General features: G+C 44.4%; 1 protein-coding gene across 1 annotated transcript; it reads right to left on the bottom strand.

Moving 5' to 3' along the window:
* Positions 1-5,936: 5,936 nt before the first annotated feature.
* On the bottom strand, positions 5,937-12,857 carry LOC147665206 (suppressor of cytokine signaling 1-like). Its single transcript, XM_086949673.1, has 2 exons — positions 12,594-12,857; positions 5,937-6,948 (listed from the first exon to the last, which is right to left on the bottom strand). The coding sequence occupies exon 2, from the start codon at positions 6,866-6,868 to the stop codon at positions 6,221-6,223; it is 648 nt and encodes a 215-aa protein (XP_086805799.1). The 5' UTR covers positions 6,869-6,948; positions 12,594-12,857; the 3' UTR covers positions 5,937-6,220.
* Positions 12,858-23,796: the final 10,939 nt, after the last annotated feature.

The following is a 23,796-nucleotide window of genomic DNA, read 5'->3' as shown; positions in this document are numbered from 1 at the left end:
TCCTCCACAAAATGTCCTATATATCCATACTAAAGGCATTCTCTTGAAGCACAACTCACAAAAGACTTTCCACACTGTTTTCCTGAAGGTCGTCTCTGGACATCACCCATGATGAGGATCTAACACCTCAACCTCACATTGCCCCAAAAAATTCAAAAATGGAAACCTTGCTTCCTAAAAACACTGAATCATGTCATTGCAAAAAATGTCTGAGATTATCTGTGTTGGACAAAGTTTGCCACACGCTGAAGGTAGTATAAATGGCAATTTCTTCCTACCATCACATGCCATTGGTGCCAGACCAGAAACTAATGGGCCATTAGTTTCTGGTCTGGCACCGTGCAAAGAAGTTTGGTCTTATTAGAACTTTGTTCTAATGAGTGAGACTTAATTGGCTTCCTGTGAATAATAGTTTCTTATTCACAATGAATTGAGTCCCATGCAGAGCGGCCTCTACCAAATCAAACCTGACAACCTAAGAGACAGACCCATAACTAAAGTGGAGTCACAAACACCAGAAGGTTCTCTTCAGCTTAAAGACCCATCATTCAGAAGTTCTAAGATTTCTGAAAAGCACTGACGAACATCACTGAGCATACATGGACCCTACGAAAATTTGAATGGCTCCCACCATCCTTGCCTTGAGCAAGGCTTATAAAACACCAGGTTCTACTCCTACCCCCTACTCTGGTTAAATGTTGCACTTCTTTGATGTCTTTCATACAGTACTTTTTTACTGCCATTCATTGCACTTCTACCTGCTTGATGGACAGTGCTGTGTTGCCCATGAGGTGAGGTTTGCACCAAACATGGTATCACTAATAAATCAATAAAGACTGTAGCAGTTGCATCTTTTCCTTTCTAAATGAGGACTTGCAGGACTATGAAGATAACCTGCAGGTTTCAGCAGTAGATGCATTGATCCACTCAGCTATTTCAACAGCTTTAATCTTCATTTCTTATTCTCATATCTTGGCTGAGCTCCTATAGTAGGGTTCCACTGCGGCACTTGAGTGTAGCGCACTAGAGGGAGCTAATGAATATAACAGTAACAACCATCATTTTTCACTTCAATGAGGGCACCCCCTTGCCCCATTACATTTAAAGTGTTGTCATCCGTGATCTTATAAAGTAGCTTTTGTAAGGCCCTTTGAGTTGTCTGAATTTCATTATGGACATTACAGGGGCATAGATTCTATTTCTGCCAGGTATCTCCAAAACTACATTTGGCAATTGAGTTTTTATTGCCAGAATGGGATATTACAATGCGGACCGTAAATAAGCGGGTTTTTCTCTGCTGGTTTTCCATAATTCTGGGGCCAAATCCATTGACATTTACCAATTGATGTGCGAAGGGTGGGGGCCAGTGCTAGTCCGAGATTACAGGATGGGGAGGGGCAAGGAGAGGCTGTGGCCGGTAGAGAGTCACGGTGTCTCCTATAAGATACCGGTTTGTCTTACTTACAATGAGGCCTATGTTGGGGATTGTACTTCGTTAGGTAGCATATATGCACACAGTCTTGTGGCATTTCCACAAATTGTATGTGCTTGAAAGACCAGCTGTGATGAAGACAAAATGTAGGCTTCTTGTAAGTAAAGTCTTGCCCATTGGCAATTCCTCAATCCAACCCAGATGTATCAATTGGAGTATGATCAAGGCAATTTTCATATGGCTGGTCTCTGTCTGAAGTGGCATAGTGGAGAAAAAGGAAGGACTGGAATGCAGCCCAGGCAGCTTCCAGGGATTGAGACGGTTTAAAATAATTGTGCCCATCACCTTTGTGTTTTCCTGTAAAGTCAGGGAGTCCTTATATTAAAGATCATTAAAACTTGTGAAGTTCGCTTTTCAAGATTAAGGGCCAACAGAAAAGCGTATTGCACTTTTTGTTTCAAACACATGGCTGTCCAAAGTATGTCCATGGGGGCGAGTCCATGCCAGTCTTTCAGCAGCACAAGGCGTGTATGACTGCAAATAAGGAATCTCGATGGACGGCATGCATCGGTGTTCCGAAAATCTGGCATGCATAAGACACTGCTGGCCTTTTCAGTGTTACGGGTTTCACAGGGTTTTGCGATATTGAGATATTTGGGAAGGTTCACTTTCTGCTTGCTCGTTTGTGTAAATGTAATCGAAACTTAAATTCGCTGAAGGAATATGAATCCAGGGAGAGGACATCCAATCCAAACCCTGCATCTGGTGCATACGTGGAAGCCTTTTAGCTTTCACATGCTCTGATGGGTGGATTTAGATATTCCTCCACACTGTAGCAAACACAAACACGTGCAAGGATGTCAAACAAAACAGAACCTTCACCCTACTGCATCTTCCGAGTGAAAAGGGCAGCATGACAGGTTAAGGACGTCTCCTGTAACAGACTACAGTACCCTTGGGTCTGTATGTGATCCTGCATCCTCCAATGACGCCTTAGAAACAGAATACGTTCTACTCCCTAGCAGTACATAACCCAGTGAACCGGGAAGTATGTATCAGTCAATCTGAGAAGTACACTGGCTTTCCATTATCTCTTCAAGCAGACTCACTTAGCAACTACACTGAGGATAATTCAACCGAAACTTCAACAAGCGTTTTAATCCTGTCAACAAAGATTTTAAAAACACACCAAAATACGCTCAAATTCTCCAAGATGATAACTTTATTCGAAGTATTTCATTTCTCTTCTCGCGCCTCTTTCTCCGACATGTGCACTCAGTGCCAGGCGCTTTTGTAAAAAGTGTAGGTACCTCTGCGCTTTCATATGGCACAAGAAACTCTGAAAATAGACCCACAGATATTACGGATTTGTGACCAAGGCAACGCCCGGCTTAGCATTTCTGTGGGAAGCCTACGTAGTCGGCAGGCTGCTGTTTGCTTTACATTAAGGATGAATAGACCAGATTGCTAACTTCCCTATATGGAAATTCCATCACAAGTAACTGTGCCTGAAAAGCGTCTCTGCAGAAACCCTGGACGGGCCTTCAAGAATCAACACGCAAGAAGGAGAAATAAATCAAACTAACAAAAAAAAAAAACTAGCGTTCCCCACCGCCTCGAATCCCGCCATAGAAAGAATTGCAGATTGTTGAAAGCAAGCTGCTGTCACATCAACCTCGTAAACATGTTTTTACAAAGTTAGTCTATCTGGAAAAATACTTATTTTCACCCCTACCCCAAGAAAATTACAGATCACAATTATGCATTTTTAAAAACCTAACAGACGGTAGGAAAAAAAAATATCTTGTGTTCCAGGGTTTTCTTTTATCCCAAAGAAAAACAGGGAAGCAAAATATAAGGCATGGGAATGGTGGCAAGGCCCCGGTAAAAACACAGCAGGTTGTGGAAAAGGCGCATCAACCCACGAGCAATTAGGAAAGAACGTCTCATCAGTCAAAGTAATGTAACTGTCAAAGTTTTGGTATGTAATAGGAAGTGATTTGTCGCGAAAATTAAGAGGGGTGGTTAGCTAAAGAATCGTGATAGGGGAGTAACTGAGTCTTGACAGTAGAATCAAAGTTATTGCCCTAAAATTACCTGCAGTTCAAGCCCAAAGATCACTTTAGGAGATACTGGATCTGTCTGTCTCATTTAAGAATCCCAGAATGTCCAAAATGGAAAAACAGGGAGAGGTACATAAAAATAAAAAAACTCTGAAATGAAAGGCGTCACGCTAATTTAACAAATCACCCGGAAAATAAGGTTCAAGATTTCCGCTTCTGTTCTCCATTCTCACTTACGGTGTTTCCTTTTGGAAGAGGGTATGAATTTGAGTTTGGGGTTGGTTACCGCATCACACACCCTTACACCCAAAAAACCGACGCAATTTTTTTGGCCGTGTAAAGCCATAACATGCGACTACATAACAGTGCAAAAAACGAAACGGCAAAGTCAATAGGTTGGGTGTTTGCTGACAACCTATTGGCTTTATCAATGCTGATTTTGTCTTAGTTTTCATAAAACTATCTTTTTTATGGAGGTGCCAGGCCCTCTGCAATATACTTTTAAAAACTAAAATATTTTGGGCCTCAAAAAGCACACTCAAGGGTAGCAGTCTCTGGTACTGAAGAGAACTACTTTGGCTGTGTGTGCTTTGTGAAAGAGCAGAATTTCGCCACCTTTAGTGACATCAGCAAATGGCAGAAGTGGGCCGACCCACTGGCCCATGCTGTAGTGGACGGAAGAAAAATGTGAATGACACAACAGACCAATTAATGAAGAGACCTAAATAGTGTTGACTACTGAAGAACAAAAGGGGTGCTTGTTCCACAACATAAATCAGAGTTTCCATGGTGACCATCAAGCCTTAATCAATGCCATGAGCTATGCAATATCCAACTGTGCTGCAAATTCAATTAAACTGCAGCAATCATTTACCACACACATTTAACGCGATTCAACTCTACTGTCAACATGGTAGACTGGGTCTTTTCTACGACAGGAACATTAAATCTGTAAAATAAGCAGAGGCATCCTCTATTGTGTCATCAACACACTGATCTCAGCTTTCTCCAGCCATTACTTAGAACTGCTACCTTTCTTGAAAGTGCCTACAAGTGCAATGATATTGTATAGCGTCAGTACTAACGCAGGGAAGTAGCATTTTATGCATTCGTGCTATACATAATGGGAAGTATACTGTAAAAAGGGTCATTGTGCTTGCATGACAATATTTGTTTTCAGGGCAATCTGTACTGCATGCTAGATTGAGTACCCACGTTTGTTGGATTTCAGTATTCTGGTGTTGCAACACTTCAGGATCTCTGTGGTACTCTGCATTATAACTTAAGATGCCAGTTTTTCAACAAAGAAGTCTTCATTTAAAGGGAATTGATAACATAATTAAATTTTGCAATTTTAATACACAGGGGCCTATAATCCATGCACAAAAACTGCTTTCTACTTTTCTTAGCACATCATTGTTGCGATGGAAAGGTTACACTTTTTTTAATCTATATGGTGTGTTGTGGTGGAGTCCCTGTGCATTAGCAGTTGCTAAGAACCCACTTACAAAAGGGAGTATCCTTCTCCCCCCATTATTGTTAGAATGTTACTGTTGTGACACCAGTAGTCATATGTAATATGAAAGTTGCATAGCAGTTCAAATGTAATAGCTTATTGCAGATGAGTAGCAACATCACGCCAGTAAATATGGGCCAGGGGGCTCTGTCAAGGGGGTGATCAGGGAGAGGAATAACATCTGCTGTTTAAACAAAAAAGGAAGAATAAACTTGTCAGCTCAACTGTTTCCCTGAAATGAACAGTCATTTGCAAAACAAGAGGCATTTCTGAAGTGCATGGCAGGAAGCAGGAACTGCACTGCGAACACACCAGAACTGTAGATATTTTTTTAAGTGTGTTATATTGGACTGCATGTACTGCGTTTTTGCAGCAAGTTAACATATATTGGTGAGTTTCATTTATTACCAGAGATTCTGCGAGTGTTCTACATATATTCAACCATGTTCATTCATATGAAGGAGCAAGAGACTAAGGATGATTTAGGCCTTGTGGATGAAGTGGGTTATGGTGCGAGTACGTATTATACTGAATAAAATAGCCTGTAATGTACACTAAAAAGGTACAGCAAGTGACCTCAGAGTTCTATGACCTTATAAACAAACTGGGCCGGCCTCGGTCCTCTATAGCTCATGGAGTTAATCAATGACTTGCACTATTTTTTTAATGTGAAGCAGGGGTAACTTTATCCCATATGTAAATGAAATAACCGGAGGTTTTCAAAGTATGTCTCTGGTGAACCATTTTCCTGTCTGTCATCAAATAAACAATATAGTCTGAACCACTGGATTCAAAATAAATAAAGTGTAAAAGGGAAGTTATATGCCAAACCAGGGCTTTGACCTTGTCCCACCATACAGAAAAGGCTACGCGAGGTAAGACATAATACAAACATGCCCAATATGAATTCATTCACACACCTGCATTTAGTTTTCAAACTTTCATAATAAAGTTTATTCGTTCTGAAAATATTATAAAATATATTCTGCGCAGCAGAAAAATATTTCCAAGGGTGGATCACCCCTGCTTTGTGCAAACCGTTTTCATCCATGTAAACATGTACAGTCAAGTCTTCAAGTCTTATCCCAAAATACAATAATAAATTGCTACAAAAATAATATTGACCATAGTTAAATATAATAAAAAACCCAGGGGGCTGTATTTTGCCACCCATGTCTTGTCCCTTGCGGGTTTAATGCCGTACGCGAGTCAGATTTGAAATGGGAAAGACTTCAGGTAGTCCTTTAGCACTGGGTTGAGGGGGAGCCGCTCCAGGTTCTCACTCCCAAATGTGGCGATAATGCTTTTGCGGCACAGCTCCTGCAGCGTGCGGACCCGGTCCTTCCGCAGCGGGGTGACCAGCAGCTTCTTGGGGGAGATCAGGTAGTGCTCCACCAGCTTGAAGAGGCAGTCAAAGGACTCCCTGCTGCCGTCCAGGCTGAAACACCCGGCCTGGAAGTTGACCCTGACGCTGATGGGCCCGGTGGCGGTTTGAACACTGATGGCAAAGAAGCGGTTGATCTGCTTGCTGTCCCGGATGAGAAACGTCCCACTGGGCTCAGCCTTGAGCTTGTCGTGGGCCTCGTTGACGGTCATCGGCCCCCAGTAGAAGCCACAGTCCTCCAGCCGGGTGCACGTCTGCGTGATGACCCGGAAGTCCGAATGCGAGCGGAAGGTACGGAAGTGCGTAGTGGCGTTGGAGGCGGAACCATGGCGCGCTCTGGGCAGCACGGGCCGGGGCTGGCACTGCTGGTGTTGGAGGTTGAGAGGACAACGGTCCAGGGCCTGAAGGTCGAGGAGCGGCAGTCGGACGTTGGTGGTATCTGCATTATCTGCTACCTTGCTGTGCGCTACCATCCTACAGACTAGACCAACCTATGTGGTCTTCCATATTCGCCAGTCCTGCAGAGCCGGGGTGCAGCTGCCTAGAAATCCGTCTGAAAGCAAAGAGAAAGACAACCAAACGTTACTTAAACACTCTTAATCGACATCCGGGTTAATAACATTGTCCGCATTTATCTCACATACACACTTCCAAACGCTTACAATAAATTCAGTAAAGAGCTTTGTATTTCTAAATTTACAGATTTTATTTATTTATTTTAAAGGTTTTATATAGCGCTAGCTTAACCCAAGAGTATCAGAGCGCTTCACATGATCTGGTTACATGCCAAACTAAGTACAATAGCAAAAATAAGGTAAATCAGTTGAACTTCAAGAATGATTTAAAGTTAGGAAGTTCAAAATCATGTAGCAAATTTTAGATAGTAGATCAGGAAGGCAGAAGAGTTGTATAGCATGTCATTAGTTGGATAAAGCGAAAGATTTAGCAACAATTAGGGAAGGATGAAGAGAGTTATAAGTAGAGGGGAGCCTGTATAAGTACTGGATTCCAAGCTGTTTCAATTTACGTGTGAATGCTAAGTGTAGTCCACGCTTACACGGACTCTGAACCGGGAAAGTATTACTGCAGGTGCCTATTGCAAAGAAAGCTGATTCTCAGGTCTGACGCGGGAGATCTCTGTGTATAGTGGCGATGGCATCAGAGATGACGAAGATGGCACAGGAAGAGGAACCGGTGCCACCACGGAGGAAGTCAGATTGCAATCTGTCTGAGAATGTGGTTCCGATACTGTTCAATTAGTCATTTGTAGCTGTGGTAACCGTGCCAATTGTACACTGAGAGGTACAGGCGTCTACAGGACAGGATAATTGCGAAATATTTAGGATTTCCTTCTGCGAAGTACAAGGCCTCAAGAGCGAAATGAAGCCGTGTGCGATTTCCACATATGTCATTTTTGGTTCCATTCGGAATAACATTGCATGTTTCCTAAGATGACCTGACTAAAATGGATGGGCTTTCAGCCAACTGCGTCGCAGAGAGTACAAGTTGGACAGCAACATGTCTGCCAAAAGAACCAGGGCCAGCCCACTGCTGCTTCAGGTCACGGGCCTCCTCCACTGTACTGCTTAAACCATGCAACTGGCTACGCTGCCTATAGGGCTGCATAGGGGACACCATCCAATGCTGCCCCCCCCCCCCCCCTGATAGACAGGATTAGCATTGCCCCCCTTCCAAAAAAAAAAGTCATGGAAGACACACACACAGACAGGGCTTTTCCTGGCTCAGGGGCGTGGCGAGGCCACTGGGGCTTTATGAGGAGTCAGTGGGTTGGTCCGTCACACCTGGATCGCCATGGAGTCCAACACCCAAGCCCTGTAATCAATCAACCTGCAACACATTTTTATCCAGAGTTAATAACTGTTGCGCCCTGGTTTGATAACGTCACCCTTGTTCTCACTTAATACTGGGGCAGCAATGCTATGTCGTAGTCGGTAAAAAAAAGAGTTGCATCAACTCCCAGCCAGAGCCTACCTGTTGTTTTTTTTTGGGGGGGGGGGGCGGATTTATATAGTCGACGCGAAGGTTTTGAGTTTTACTGAGCACCAATCATTGCATTGTTGCTGAAGAAGAAAAGGGGAGAAAGGGAATGCTTTACAACAGTGTGCCCTTAACGCGGGCATTTACCGTTAGTGGCATTTTAAAGCTTCACAGCTGGAGGGCAGCATGCAAAGCCGAGCAGGAAAGCCAATAAAAAGAGCCACCCCCTCCCCCCTTTCCTCTTCGCAGAAGTCATCTGCTCGCGAATGGCATGCGGCGGTTTCAGAGGACGGCAGCAGCGCAGGGCCGCCAGACCACATGAAGGCGGCCACATCTGGCTGAATAACAGGAAGCCCAGGCCTGCAGCTTCCTCGGCTCTGAGAAGCGTGTCACTTCTCAGACACCGGCACAGAACATGCCACAGTAATTGCTTTGAAATTAAAGACGGACATATGCGGTATGCGCTGACTCGCAGCACGGCTCGAGGAGCTGGGAAAAGAAGCGCGGCACGGCTCCCTGGAGTAAAATGCAATTTGTAAAGCTTGATTACACAGGCAGCTGCAGAAAATGCACTTAATTAATGAGTGCGATAGATGCACTCGCGAGTACACCACCATCCTCGCCACAGATGTACTGCACGCTGCTCGCCTGAAGACAGCGTGTGTTGACTATGCACTGTATACGAACGAATACCCACACAACAACTATGCGTATGACATCCGTTCACGAAGTACTTTTGTTAAAGAAGATATGCATCTGCATATATTTATGTTACAGGGGGTATGTTTAGATCACTGGCCATGGGGGAGGTTGGGGGGCTACTGATCATATCTCGGAAATAGGATTGGTGCTGTGCACGTGAGAGCCGAGGGTACGTAGTTTCAACGTAATAGGGTTAAATACCACCACCGGTGCGGAGTGGGGGTGCAGGGTGACAACGTGCACGGGATTATGTAGCTTGGTCTGGGAAGGTGGTAGCCATGGTAACGTAACATAACATAACGCAATACAGGAATCTGTAAAGCATTTGGCCAACCAGTGAGATCTTCTGGGCCTGTAACTGTTTAATGTTAACTCTACTCAATGGTTATACTTGTATCTATCTACCTTGGGAGGATGAGAGGCTGTGTAGACCCGCCAAGATTTGCACCAGAGGTGAGGACAAATTCCTCTAGTGTAATCAATACTGCACTAAGCCCCTTGAGACCGGGCTTAAAGGTAAGATGCAGGCCCCTTCATGTCTTTATATGTAAACAAGATGTATTCATGAATAGAAGTTACAGATAAGCTGCATATACATTTACCATTCTTTTATCAATGCTATACATGATAAATAACCATACATATATCTTACACGCACACACAGCTATCATATTTATCTGCATGCATTTACTGACATAAACAAAAATCTAGACACAAATACACTGAAAACAATGGTGGTAAGAAAAAAAAGACCCACGTTTAGAAGCACAAAAACAACCCACCTTTACAAACCCCGAGGCCTGCTCCAAGATCCAGCGCCCTCCCTCGCAGCTTGTTTTATAAGTGCTCGCAATCTAAATGGTTGCTTATTGATATATCTCTCAGCCCCGGCTGCCTGCTCCTGACAGTGCGGTTCAATAATACCTCTCGGGTGATTGACTTGACCTTACTAGGAAGCATGGATTTTAGGCTGCAGTCCTCTCCTGGCCAGTTATTGACTGCTCCGGCGCATTGTTGAGAAACCGGCAGGCCTTCTCAGAAGCCAATTCCCCACAGCCGCGTTTTATGGGTACTTCTGAGCGGAGACATTGATTGCTTAGCAGGCCTTCAGCGTGATTGCCAATTCGCAGCATTCCTGGGTGGCAGCGGGTGAATGGATTCGCTCGGCCTCTTCCATCTTGAGCCTTGTCGGGAGGGGAGGGGGTTGGCTTTTGAGCCCAGGCTGGACTGCATGCATGGGCCTGGCCAATATACAGGAACGCAGCCGGGCTCCCGGGGTCCGTATGCACATAGTAAACGCTCACATTTGCCCTTTCAGCTGTTTGTGAAGCACGTAAACTAGCCCCTTTTAACATTTGCTATTTTTAACGCATAGAACGACTTAAGGACGGTATTCGGTGCTATATAGAACCAGTTGATAGGCCACCTTTGGTAGGTTTAATTATATATGTTCCCTTCTATCACCACCAGTCGCCTGTCCCTGAAATCATCCGTCTGGGCGAGTGTGCGGGACCCCGTGAGGTGTTAAGGGCTCCCTTCGCCACATACCGTGGGAGTCAATGGTTGGAGGTGGGGGGGAGGGGGGGGGAGGGTGAGGGGGGTAGGGGAGTGGTTGTCGGGTGTGCTGTCAATCCTTGTACACAGTAACCCGTGGGTTCCCAATAGCACGGTTAGCAAACGCCAGCTAAAAAAAAGAAACCACCCACACACACTCCCTCTGGCATGCCCCTATTTTTGGCTGCAGACCTGCATTACACAAACAGCTGGGTACCACGCTGCCTGCATGATATAGTGCAAGTAGCAACCAGACACACGACATACTAAGTGTGCTACGTGCCCTCAGAGCACCTCTATGTGATCGTGCACACAGCCGCCGTTCCCGCTCTGCCCCGGTGACACTACAGGTTTGCAGACAGGAATATCACATTTGGGCACCGTGCTGTCTGCATACGAGCACGCAAAAAGCACCCCGGGCACAATATACAGATGCTCGTGGCTTGCAGGCGGCGTGAAGAGCCCCGCGACGCTTGCTCAGTGCTTCCTAAATATGTATTCTGCCAACATACACTGCATATGGAACCTGGGCTGCAGACGTGCACCTCCCACCAACGTGGCACCGTGCCCGCCTGTACTCGATCACGCAAACATAAACCTTCCATACTACACGTACGGAGGCCTCCTGGACCAGGCTGCAGATATGCCTGCAAGCCGAAACGCAACTGAAAACCTGGCCCCGTCCAACTGCATCGATGTCTGTGGTGCAGACATGCAGCAACCACCCGGGCACTATACAGCCTGCACGCGAACATGCCCACACCAGCCATTCGCACAATATCTCGAGGCTTGCGGGTACAGACTGCAGAAACGCACCAGCCAATCGGGCACCAACAATTCACATTAGCTACCGAGTCTGTTGGAATGCAGTCAGACTTGGGTTCACGCGTGAAAGTTTTAAAGAGCGTCACATTGTACAGTGCGCCGCGCAGACACTACCAAGCGCAAAGAAGTCTAAGAAGACATGCAACAATTCACGCTTTAAAAGACGCCTGGTCACGTGACCTCATCCTGTGCCACAGGCCTGCACCAGCCACATCGCGGGCATCAAGGCGCTACCAATTATTTGAAGTAGTAAACATTAAGCTGCACACGAAGAACATGGTTGCAGTGCATCGTTTTTAGCAGACAGTGCAGGTCTAGTACATACATAAAATGTATGTGCGCTGGTGGCGTCACGCAAAGTGAGATTCACGCAAAGTCCCTCAGATTGTGACGAGTCTCCCATATGTCACAGATACATAGGGGTTCTGAGCTGGTGGCCCCTGCGTCGCAGGGGGCTCCGTTGCGCCCCTGAACCCCACTGGGTACCCCAGGGAGTCCTCTGTATTCCAATCCGAAAGTCAGCGCCGCGCAGTGCCGAGCCAAGTGGCACTTCATGGCAGTCACGTATGTTCCCAGCACGCTCATTGGTATTCCGTGCCACGCTCTGCTGTGGCTAAACATCGCCCAAACTCTGCCAGCCACAGTAGATCCCGGCTAATCTCCCAGACACTGCAGCATGTGGTGCAGGGCAGGCACTTCCACACAGCCAGTAAGGAAACACCGAACAATGTCCCCTAAACATTGCAGAAAAAGCACCTCTTTCCAGAACACTTTAGTTCTCAGGAGAGCATCGTTTGAAGAGCCAGACAGACCCTCGTTGAACGTCTGAATTACCGTATTCCTTCTCCACAGAGCCCCGTGTAAGGCCAAGCCAGTGCTATGAATTTAAATGCCAAGTTCAACTGAGATCGGCATGTGACTCATATCACACATGCTGACAGCCGTGGAATCCCGAGCCACAGCCAATGCAGGCCCGGAGTCCTGGCCTCACGTCTCCTCCCGCAGTAGAAGTAGTAAGTACCCCTGTGGGGCCAAACCTCCACCCCTACAGCCCCCACACTCCCCATCTCTGGCTGCAGAGTACAATGGTGTATACAGACTGCTGCAAGCGCCCCTTACCTGTCAGCCCTGGGCACCACAGGTCGCTGCAATGTAATCCAAAGAAGACATGAAGCACCGAAGCGGGCCGGGAAAAACGCACAGCCGCTGTCTCCCTCCAGAAGAGCCGCTCGGGGAGGTTGCTGAGTCCTTGTGCGCAGAGCCAACATAATCCCTGGAGCCGTGCAGCCAGCCGCTGTGTGTCTGCTGCAGCCCGGTGCCCGTGTGTGTGGCAGCCCTGTGAGCGCTCGCTGCAGCTCCGACACTCTTTCTTCAGCAGGGAGGCGACGCTCTGAGCCGGCTGCCCGGCCCCCGCACCTATGTATCCGCGCAGGCTCCGCCCCCTGCTGCAACCCGCTTTCCTGGAAAGCACGTGTCTTCATCTGCTGCGCGTACTTTCGCTTTCCTTTTACCGATTACCACAGCACGAAATGAGAAGAGGAGACGCACGCGAAGGATATTTCAATGCGAAACTCGAGCTCCCGACTATAGAGGGAATGGGATTTCTGTCTATGCCCCTGGATCAGGAATAGATACCAACGTGCAGACGTATGCTGATGCGAATCACGCCCTCTCTATTCCCTGAAGGAAGTTCTTCCACTATAGGAAATTCTGTACTCCATGCCTATAGAAGTGCCTTCCCAGTGTGGTATTGTGTGTTGAGTGTCTGCTATGTATTGCAGTTTTATACCTCTACTTGTATTTTGTACGCTTATGTAATTTGCACGAGTCACTTTTTCCTCTTGTAACGTATAGTTTGCTACCTCTTCTTGTATTTTGTTTGCTTTTGTTGCATGCACAATTGTCACCAATTTTCTCCTCATGTAACGCTACTGTTCCTATTGTGAAGCGCTCTGACACCTTCGGGTAACGTCCGCGCTATATAAAAAGGCCTAAAATAAAATTAAAAAAAACGCGCCCCCTGGCATTACTCTAAGACATGCCCCTTGCATGTTCAGGGCAGTACAGCCTTGGTTCAGGGGACCTCCAGGCTATTGGTGAGACGGGGCTGCGGGGGAGGGTGGTTATGAGGAAAGCATTTGCGTCGTTATCTGTTTACCATTTAGTATGACATTGCAATATTTTGTTACTGTGAAAACAATGGAAAGAAACTCAATACAATGTATTAAAAACATAAAGAAACGCGCTCTGCCCCTGTCTTTTGGAAAGTGTTCAAATCACGCCTTCTTACTTCTTACTGCCTGGGTGGTCCTTGGCTAATACTCTTTGTGCCTCAGTCACAGGTCGGTGAAAACTGTACAGTGTTGGCAAAGCCAAAAGGTCTGGATCTCATGTGGGGAAGCATGCAATACAGGCCTGTTCGAATGTTTTGATGTTGGCCATGGTGGTAACCAGTACATCGAAAGGTACTGTACAGTACCGAGTACCTGCACTTTTATTTAATGCACTTCTCAGCACAGGCTGTAATGACACAGTACATGCAGTTCTGAGGAGCAAACTTGTAGAAGAGTGATTACCAGCACTTCCATATTTCAGTTTAAAGCACTGGTGTAACCACACGAGCCAGATTCAATAACTTCTTTGAGGGGCACATGACAATTTGGATTATAAATTGGAAAGATTTGCAGGTGAGCCAGTGGTTTATCCACCTGTGAAATGTAAGCAATTTGATCCATTTTGAGACAGAAAGCTTTCTTTAATTTTCTCCCCCCTCTGCAACACTAACTGCCCTGTGTGCTCCCTGTCCACTCCCCTGACTGTCCCTGTCTCCTATTCATAGACTGACCTCTGCTCTCCGTCCCTTCAGCTCGTGCACAGCTCGTGCTTGCCCTGCTCCAGTGGCATCCCTAGAAGAGATGAGCAAACAAAACTGCTTTGCAAGGGGAGGTGGACAAATTAATGTGTCTGGCAAGGTGCAGTGTCAGCCTGTTTTTTCTGTGCCGCCAACGTGTACATTCAGCAGCTTTGTTGCTTTGGCACAGCGGGTGAGTAGCGAGGGGATGAAGAATAAATAGAGATTAGGCACATCTGGAGATATTGTATGAGTTGATAGACAAGTGCACAGCTAAATTCGATGATAATTGAAAAGAAAAGTTATTTATGAAAAGTTGGTGCTCCTGAAGGTGTCGTCTTCCACCCAGGAGACGAGTAAAGTTAAATGAAGAAGTGTGCTTTCAATTGAAAATTGATGGCATCCCTTTAGGGCACACAAAAAGCAGGAAAGATATTCCTCCTTGCAAAGTTGAAGAAACAATCTTTCCCAGTTGATTCGAATTCAAAATATTGTATTTAATCCATTACAAACATTTAAGTATGTTTCTGCACATACTTAGCGTAGTTAATAAAGTTTTAGCTTGCAATATCAATTCAATTCAAAAAAGTCTTTATTCGATTTTCATCATAAAAGACATACTAGCATACAATTAATACAATTTCATTAATAAAAACATCCCAGTTATATTATCACCATAAACACCATTCAATAAAATCAGATGCTAGTAATGTACATATTAATAAAATTCATAGATATATAAACATAGATAAAAAAGTATTAAATCCAGAAAAGACTTTACAATATATGTTGATAAAAATAATGACACAATGGTGCTAGAGAGAAATACTATTCTCTACCCGGGGCCCAAGAGAACATTCTCTGGCAACTCTACACCGGATAATCCATGCCCAGCTAATGTATTTGGCTACTCCAGTCACTACTACATTGGAAGTGTCAGTTTTCAAGATTCTACTGGCTGTTAGAGCAGATCTTGTGCCCAACAGACAGCATACTGGACGCAGCCACTTCCACCTCGGAGCACAATACAACGGGCAAACACAGAGGAAATGGTCTAATGTTTCATCCTGGTCAAGACAAGCATTTGCTACTGCCCCGCCCCAGGATTTGGTTAATCCCCTTACGAGCAATGAACCAGCTGTAAATTGATGGAAGAGCTTACGATCAAAGCTCTTTGATATAATGCCCCAGTAGTCCTCCAAGAGGCAATTATCTTTGGCATTTAAAAAGCTAGCAGAAAGAGAACCAACAGCTACACTAGAGTGACGTCTGCATGTTATCCACTTCCAGTATTGTTCTTTCAATACCTTTTTTGGGGGGGGAATATCGCAGTTTCAGGATTAAACCACAACTCTCCCAACCCCATTCAAAGTAACAATGACTTGACTCCATCGAGCCACATGATCTTATGGGAGCCCCTTAGTTTTATAGTCTCTAACAGACCCTTTGCGTACAACGATAATTCAGGTACAGTCCACACGCGTCGCCAAAACGCCAGCGGTCTGTACTGAATTATGTCCTCTACAGGCTGGCAACCCAGGTCATATAACATGGGTATACGGGGGGAAGATTGTGGTAAACCCACTGCCGATCTTTAAAAAAAAATTGACCAATTTTCAGGGCATCCACATTACTAAAACCCCACAACTCTGCTCCATAAAAAGACTGCTGGTAACATTTTTGAGCTATAAATTTTAACAAGTGGAGCCAGTGGTTTTGTGAGGGATCTTTTATGCTCCCTAAGTAGGGCCCCTCCTAATTGGGTATGTTTTAGGGAAAACAGGTCAATTTGGGGCTTCCAGCTCAATGTCTCGCTAAAAGTCACACCTATATAGGTAAAGATGGGTGTTTGTTCGAGAGAGGTGCCTCCCATGAATACACTTGCTTTTATTGGTCTAGACCCCCTCAACACCATAAACTTTGTCTTCCCCACATTAACCTCCAGCTCATGCTCGCGGCAGAACAGCTCAAACTGCGCCAGGACCTTCTGCAGCTCCTGGCGAGTTTTGGATATTAGAAGCGTATCGTCCGCGAACATGAGCACAGGTATCTTCATTCCCTCTAAGGAGGGGGCATCAGTAGGGTTATTAGTAAAATAGTTCATAACCCCATTAATAAATAGGGAATATAACGTGGGGGCCAGGACACAATATCAACAATTAATTCCTCCAGCTGCAATGCATTTTGGGCCATTGCCCTTCGTCTGGGAGCATGTTTGGAAGTCGGGGTCGGAATAAGCTGCCGATATTGAAATTAGTTTGCTATCAGCAGCTTATTCCGACCCGACTTCCAAACATGCTCCCAGACGAAGGGCAATGGCCCGAAATGCATTGGAGCTGGAGGAATTAATTGTTGATATTGCAAGCTAAAACTTTATTAACTACGCTAAGTATGTGGGGAAACATACTTAAATGTTTGTAATGGATTAAATACAACATTTTGAATTCGAATCAACTGGTAAAGATTGTTTCTTCAAGTTTGCAAGGAGGAATATCTCCCCTGCACCTCTGGAGATGCCATTACTCTGCTCATACACCTCCCTTGCTGCTCCCTGTCCCTATTGTGGAGAAGTGTGGCTCAGGGGTTAGAGGCGGCAAACCTGGAGCTTGAGTTCGGCCCTGGACCAGGGTTCAATTCCCCGCCTCGGTGGGTCTTGGGCTCAAAAATTCCACGGACTCGTTAATTCTCGCTCCGGTGCCTTCTGGACTCACGGGTTCACACTCTGCGACTCTGGGCAATAGCTTGCTTAATCTCCACAACGGCCCCTTGCGGTGGGATGCCTGGCTTTCACCTTGTGGATACCCTGCCAGGGTTATCTCACAGGGGAATACCAGGACAGGTTCCCTAAGCAAGCGCGGAGATGCCCCAGGGTAAGTCGTGCGCTATATAAGTTTCATTCATTTCATTTCATTACTGTTCACACACAGACTCACTGTGCCGTGCACTCTCTGCCTCTTCTACTTACACCCTGCCTACGCACTCTGCACACACACACACACACACATTGCCCCTACTTCGTAACTCCTCTGGGCACTCATTGCTGTCCCTGCACCCTGCCTCTTCTCCTCACATTGCGCCTTCTGATCCCATACTGCCCCTTCTCAACATGAACTGTCCTCTCTGCTTTTGCCCTTTCCATTTTCACAGACTGCCTTTCGACTTTATTTCCTATAAACGACACCTTCAACAAATATTGTTGCATCTAAGTAGTATTTTGGTGTGTAAATACATCATCATCATTCAGAAAATCTGAAAGTAGTGGAATTTTATGATGGCCTGGAGGGCATATTTTGCAACGTTTTTAAGTTAGATTGTGTGGAAGGTTTGTGACATTGTAGTGCGGGTACCCAGTAGAAGTAGGTAAATACAACAGTCTGTATGTTTGTGTCCCATATTTCTTTCCACCCAGGAAACACACACATTTCTACTCCTCTAGTGATAGATGTGGTTAATGCCTTTGTAGGGTGAGAATGGGACTCCACCATATTTAATGGCGGTGTCGGTGAGGAGCTTTCTCCCAGAGGAAACTATTATTCCTATGCAGAAAGAAAAATTGTCAAACTGACATTCTTTTGATTTATTCATGGTTTCCATTCTTGCACATAAACAATCATTGGAAATCATGCAGTTTTTCAACTTCTATGTGTGCTGCATTGAGCAGCACACATAGAAGTTTCAAAACACCATTTCAGATTGTTTATGCGCAGGAAGAGACACCTTCCTGCCCATAAACAATCATTCACCTCAACACAGGCACCCTTGCACTATGGTGCATGGGGGCCTGCGTCGGCGCATGGCAGCAAATTGTGCGCTAGCGCAGATGAGAGCAAAGGGATCCGTCATATCATTGTAGATATGATGCATCCCTGTACTTTGGAATCAGCCCAGCGTGGCACAGCCAAATGGCTTGCGGCACCGCACTGCGTTAATTCCTTGTAAATGAGGCCCTGAATGCGTAAAAATTAGTTGTGCTTTTCATATTTAAAAAAAAGTCCCTCATGCATTAGAATGCAACTGCATTGCAGGTGGAATGATACATCAAACACCCAATAGAATAAGGTGAGACATCAGTACTCTTACCATTGGAACCAAAGCTTGCGCTAGATATTTTAAAGAGTTTGTAAATAATTGGTAACAAAAGGTCGAGCAGACAGTTGTGCCAGTCCAATGGTTCATTTTGCTGCTTTTGTGAGATGGGTGCAAATACATGCTTACTTGGCATTTGCCGAGGCAATTTCCACAAGGTGAACAAAGGTCCAGGTCATCCATAGTGGAGATAGTGCAGGTAAAATTGTGCGGTGGCGGTAATAAGACAGATTAAAAAATGGTTGCACAACACCTCAATTCCACTTTATGCACCTCAAAAGTTATATAAGGCTTCAAAAAAACGACTGCATGAGGCTGTTGACATCTAGTATGTGCACTTCTGTTTCCTGGATTGTCCAGATCTAATCAATAAGGTACTGATGTTTTCAGCCTCAAATCATCTAGGCGGCGATATGTACAGTAATAAGTATAGCAACATAGACATACTGCAGAGTGCTGTACAAGGTCGCAGCTAAGAGAGTGAATCTAGGCGGGGGATTGGATGTAGGTAGGGTGCTTGGTTCTGAGGTTAACTATTTACAGTATTGCAATGCAGTGTTCTTTATCAAGGTGTTTTTTTTATCTCTTCCTTGTACTTCCTCTCAAGTCTGAAGGTGTCCCGGCTGCCGGTGTGGGAGACCCACCAAAGATGGTGACCTTCTTAGTCTCAAAAGCAGGGTTTTGCGTCATGTTTGTTTTTGATTGTATTATATTGTAATTGCATTTATATAGCGCTTACTACCCCTGATGAGGTGTTGATGCACTTTTTCGGCAAGTAGCACACTACTGCAGAACCCATAAAGGATTAGTAGTGACTTAGTATAGTGAAATATGAAAGTAATTTGAGTGGTTGATATTTAGTCAGTTATTTGGATTGGGAAGGATAGTGGAGGGATAGAGGAGGGAAAGGTTTGCATTTATATAGCTCTTGCTTCCCCTGATGAGGTGCTGACGCATTTTTCCAGCGAGTAGCATGCTACTCCGGAACCCATAAAGGATTAGTGGTAAATTAGTATAATGAAATATGAAAGTAATGTGAGTGGTGGATATGTTAGTCAGTTATTTTGATTGGGGAAGATAGTGGAAGGAAGAAGATTTGCATTTATATAGTGCTTGCTACTCCTGATGAGGCGTCAAATCGCTTTTCAATGTGAAGCACACTCCTGCGGACCCCAAACGGGATTGGTGGTAATTAGTATTGGGAAATATGCAATTAATTTGAGTGGTGGACGCTGAACAGAACACAAGGGTGTTGATGATGAAGCTAGCCTTTAATCTGGTGCCGGTCAGCAAGGGAAGTTACTGAAGTTAGGGTGGTGTGTTCATATTCCTTTAGGCTATTGAAGAAGCGTATTTAAAGACAGATTACCACTCATGCAATGCTAGCCAACACGCAAACGTTGGCCCTTGTTTTGAATGATATACCATATTTCGTTCAACTAAACAGCAAATTGGAACTTTTTGGATCTTAATCATCTTCAGGGCAATCTGTTCAATATTAATCATACATTTGTAACTCATGAAATGAACCCAATTTTAGCAGTCTTGAAAACTGGAGTTACATATTCAACAACCTTTTCCAAAGATCAACCCTCTTGCCTCAAATGGAAGTCAAGATCAGGATTTAGGGAATCCACAGGTTGCCCCTTAGGCCCTGAGGAACATCTTGGTTGAGGAGGAGGATAGACGAGACCTATTAACTGAGTTAAGTTGTGGATCCTTTTACCAATTGGGTAACAAATAGGACAGGTCAAAGAGTCAAAGCATAGTCTTTGTAGCTTCCTTAGGATTCTTTATTGTGAGTGAGCTGAGTAATTCTGGTGATCCACAACAACTACTCAAATGCAAAAGCAGCCATCACGTGTTTCGCCCCATGGTGGCACGCAGGACTGGGGACTTTTTTATGGCGTAGATGGTGTATTCAGTTGGGCGCACGCATACGTAATTGTGGAGAGTGTCAACACGTGAGAGAAATGATGTGTGCTGTCCCCAGTAATGAGGAGAAGTGTAAATGCAATCCTGGGCTTGAGTGCAAAGAGTATGTTGGCAAGTTGAGCCTTAGCAGGTCGAGGCTTACTAACCTAGTCGAGACTTACTAACCATCAACCTTGCGGCAGGAAAATGCTGGCTCAAATTGCTAACGCAGATTAATCAACTACACCATTTTTACATGTAGGAACTCGAAATGGCACACAGCAACGGCACATTATCCCCATTTCTTCATAATTGTGTGCAAAATGCGCATCTGCTAATTTGCAGACGCAAAACAACCTCTTGTGTTATTGTAAATTAGCTGGCATGCAAGTTGGACCTGCAAAATGCGTCTTGATCATGAACGCCATTCCAGAGGTCTTGAAGGCCATGCCTTTCTAGATAAAAAATGTAGTTGGTCACTCACGGACAAGAGACAGTATTGCTTCATCCCAGTGAAGGATAAAGTTTGATGCTGGCTGGGTAGTCTTTTTTTATTGTATATAATTGCAGAGACGCCCTCAGCCCCCTCGCTCAGTGACCCCCACTGGCTTCCTATTAGGAAGAGAACACTGTTTAAAGTACTCTGTCTGACTCACAAGACCCTGATAGGCAAAGGCCCTAAGTACTTACAGGATACATTCATCCCCTACTACCCCGACAGAAACCTAAGATCAATAAATCAACTTCTCCGATGTCCTCGTCACATCGCATGTCAAAATACTCATCTTGCCCCCTACCATTGAAATAGACTCTCCTTGTTCATTCGTGCGTGCTTTGACTTCTCTGGCTTCAGAAAACACCTCAAAACATGATTGTTCTGATCAGCTGCTACACCATCTGGCTGTCACTGCAGCGCCAAGATGCCCCTTCGGGGCGAATCGCATGTGCTATATCAAGAATTCATAAACATAACATTTACACTTTTGAAGTAGCTTTAACGGTGCAAAAACAGTATGAGCATGTTTTAACACGAACACCCCTTAGGAAATAGGTGCAAGTTTTGCTGTATCATAGTATTTGCTGTGGCATGTTTTTGTTCGCACCCCTTAACATCGCAGAGGCCTCTCAGTGACTCAAAACAGTGCAGGCCTGAAGACAAGGAGCTGTGTGGAGTGCTTTATGCAGTATACATTCCAGTTGGAGCAGCACACACGCAGGTATGGGCGCATAGAATGGTATGGTGTTTGTGGTCCAGTTGAGACCAGAGGGCAGTTACAAATTTATATCAGAGAGGGGGCTCGAACATATTTTTGATTCATTGATACCTAGTAGGTATTTTAGTGACATGGTCAGTATTTCTATGTGAAGGCTATTAAAAAAAATGAAAAATGTGCTCATGCTATTTTTTTTTCTTCAATTTTGGAATATTAAATTAAAGCAGCAACACTAAGAAGAATAAATCACTTAAAAATGATTCTAGATCTTGCTGAACTATTTGAAAATGAGTATTAAAGCTGCAACACTAAGAAGAATAAATCCCTTTAGAAGGATTCAAGATGTTGCTGAACTATTTGTGAATGATTATTAAAGCAACAGAAGCAGAATAGCTGTGTTAAAGAACAAGCGTACAGGGGATATACAAAATCATTTTCCAAGAACCAGCTCTAGGCCACTCCAGAATCTCAAAACATGAAACAATTACCAGTCTTGTTCTCTTAGGAGAGGTGGTAACCCTATTCTGTCCAATTTTAGCAATGTGTTGAATACACAGAGGAACTTTCATGACCAAATTATAAGCAGGCTGCAGCAATTATGTTATTCTTTGGCACGTTCTGCATAATTATGGATTTGGTGCATTTGCCACATTATCACCAGCTTCAGTGGTTCTTAGCCTGTGGTCTGTGGATCCCCAACAGTCTGCAAAGCGAACTCATGGGGTCCGTGAATGTGTTACCAAATTTAATAGTATTAAAATTAATAGGTTACAATTAATAAAATATATATAAAGAACTAAACAAATTGCAAATGTTAAAAAAAATGTATATTTGATTGTGAATTAAACAAAATATTTCTATATCTGAACATTTGCTTTTTGGGTATATTTATTTTTGTATCTTGTTTTGAAGTTCAAATCATAGAAATTGCTTCCAATAGTGAATCAGTGGGTGTCCCTGTATTCCAGTAATGATTCAGCAGGAGTCCACAGGAGCCAAAAGGTTAAGAATCGCTGACCTACTGCATTTTTTACAGATTTCAGAAAAAACACATTTGTTTTGAACAAAAACAGATCAAGAGTTTAAAAAAACAGCAAAACATGTTGCAGTGCACTGGAATGCCTTTCCCAAAGGTTGACTGGTCTCCTTTCAGTTGTTTGCTGCTGTATGCGGGTGTTAAACTCGTAAAAATTTGGTGAACCCTTTCCCAGTGTGCATATGTGTACAGATGACTAAAGCAGTGATGTTATCACAAAATGTGTCTTATTACATGGACTAGGCCTTTTATGCCGCATAATTTAGTCAATCCGCCGCATAATTTGGTCCTCACTGTCGCTTAATTAAAGAGACCCTGATTATACAGTGCCTCCCTTCAATCGCCTTACCTTTTCTTAGTTTCCCCTTTACATGGTATCCGCTGCAGTGTACATTTATGGCATCTCTCCTTCTTTGAACTTACTGAACTGAAGTGAAGTAAATTACACTTTGCAATGCTTTTCTATTGATAGGTAGCTTCTTGCCAGGGGTGCGAGTGATGAAACGTGCAAAGTACCCTACTGTGTATCCCAGATGTCTAAGTGCGCTAGTTTCCTTTATCTGACGTTAGGTGGCAGCAAAGGGCAGTATCACGAATAAAGGTTCCCCCCTAACAGGAACAACACATTTTGGGAAAATCATCGAAAACTGTTGGTTTTCCTTTCATAAAAACATGCATCACAGGACATAAAAGTGCAAACCACAGTCAGTAGTTCATAGGTGCACTTATTCCTCTTATAGCTGCACTAAGTCACACAGAAAACACAGAAACACTCTTTGGAGGCATACTATAGCTGTAGAGATTTTCCGAAATGTATACATCTCCTCGGCGTACTTATCGACCCAAGAAAGCTGAAAGCCTCAGCGTGCCCTTTTGTGATTCAAACGGACAGCGTTCAGATTGCACCCCGTAGGCGGCGCTGTACCCGCTGAGCAGGGGCGTAGGAGACACTAAATTTCTGGGGGGGACAGGGACAACCTTGTGGACTTTCCAGCGTCCCCATACAAATCGCCCATTGCATGAGACCGTACGCCCCGTAAACTAATATAATCGGATAGTTTTGAAGAAAAATATATTGAGAAAGGCAGGAATATAGTCACATTATGCTTTATTGTTATTTGCATTCATAAAGTACTTAGACCAAATGTGGAAAAATCATGTCTATTGTTCATAGTGCTACTCATAGTTCACTCAATTTTATGATCTGCATGGAACATGTTC

The sequence above is a fragment of the Lissotriton vulgaris genome, unplaced genomic scaffold (genome assembly GCF_964263255.1).
Source record: "Lissotriton vulgaris unplaced genomic scaffold, aLisVul1.2 SCAFFOLD_306, whole genome shotgun sequence".
Taxonomy (NCBI): Eukaryota; Metazoa; Chordata; class Amphibia; order Caudata; family Salamandridae; genus Lissotriton; species Lissotriton vulgaris.
Note: the sequence above shows the minus strand (reverse complement) of the source record. Positions and strands in the feature narration are given on the sequence as shown.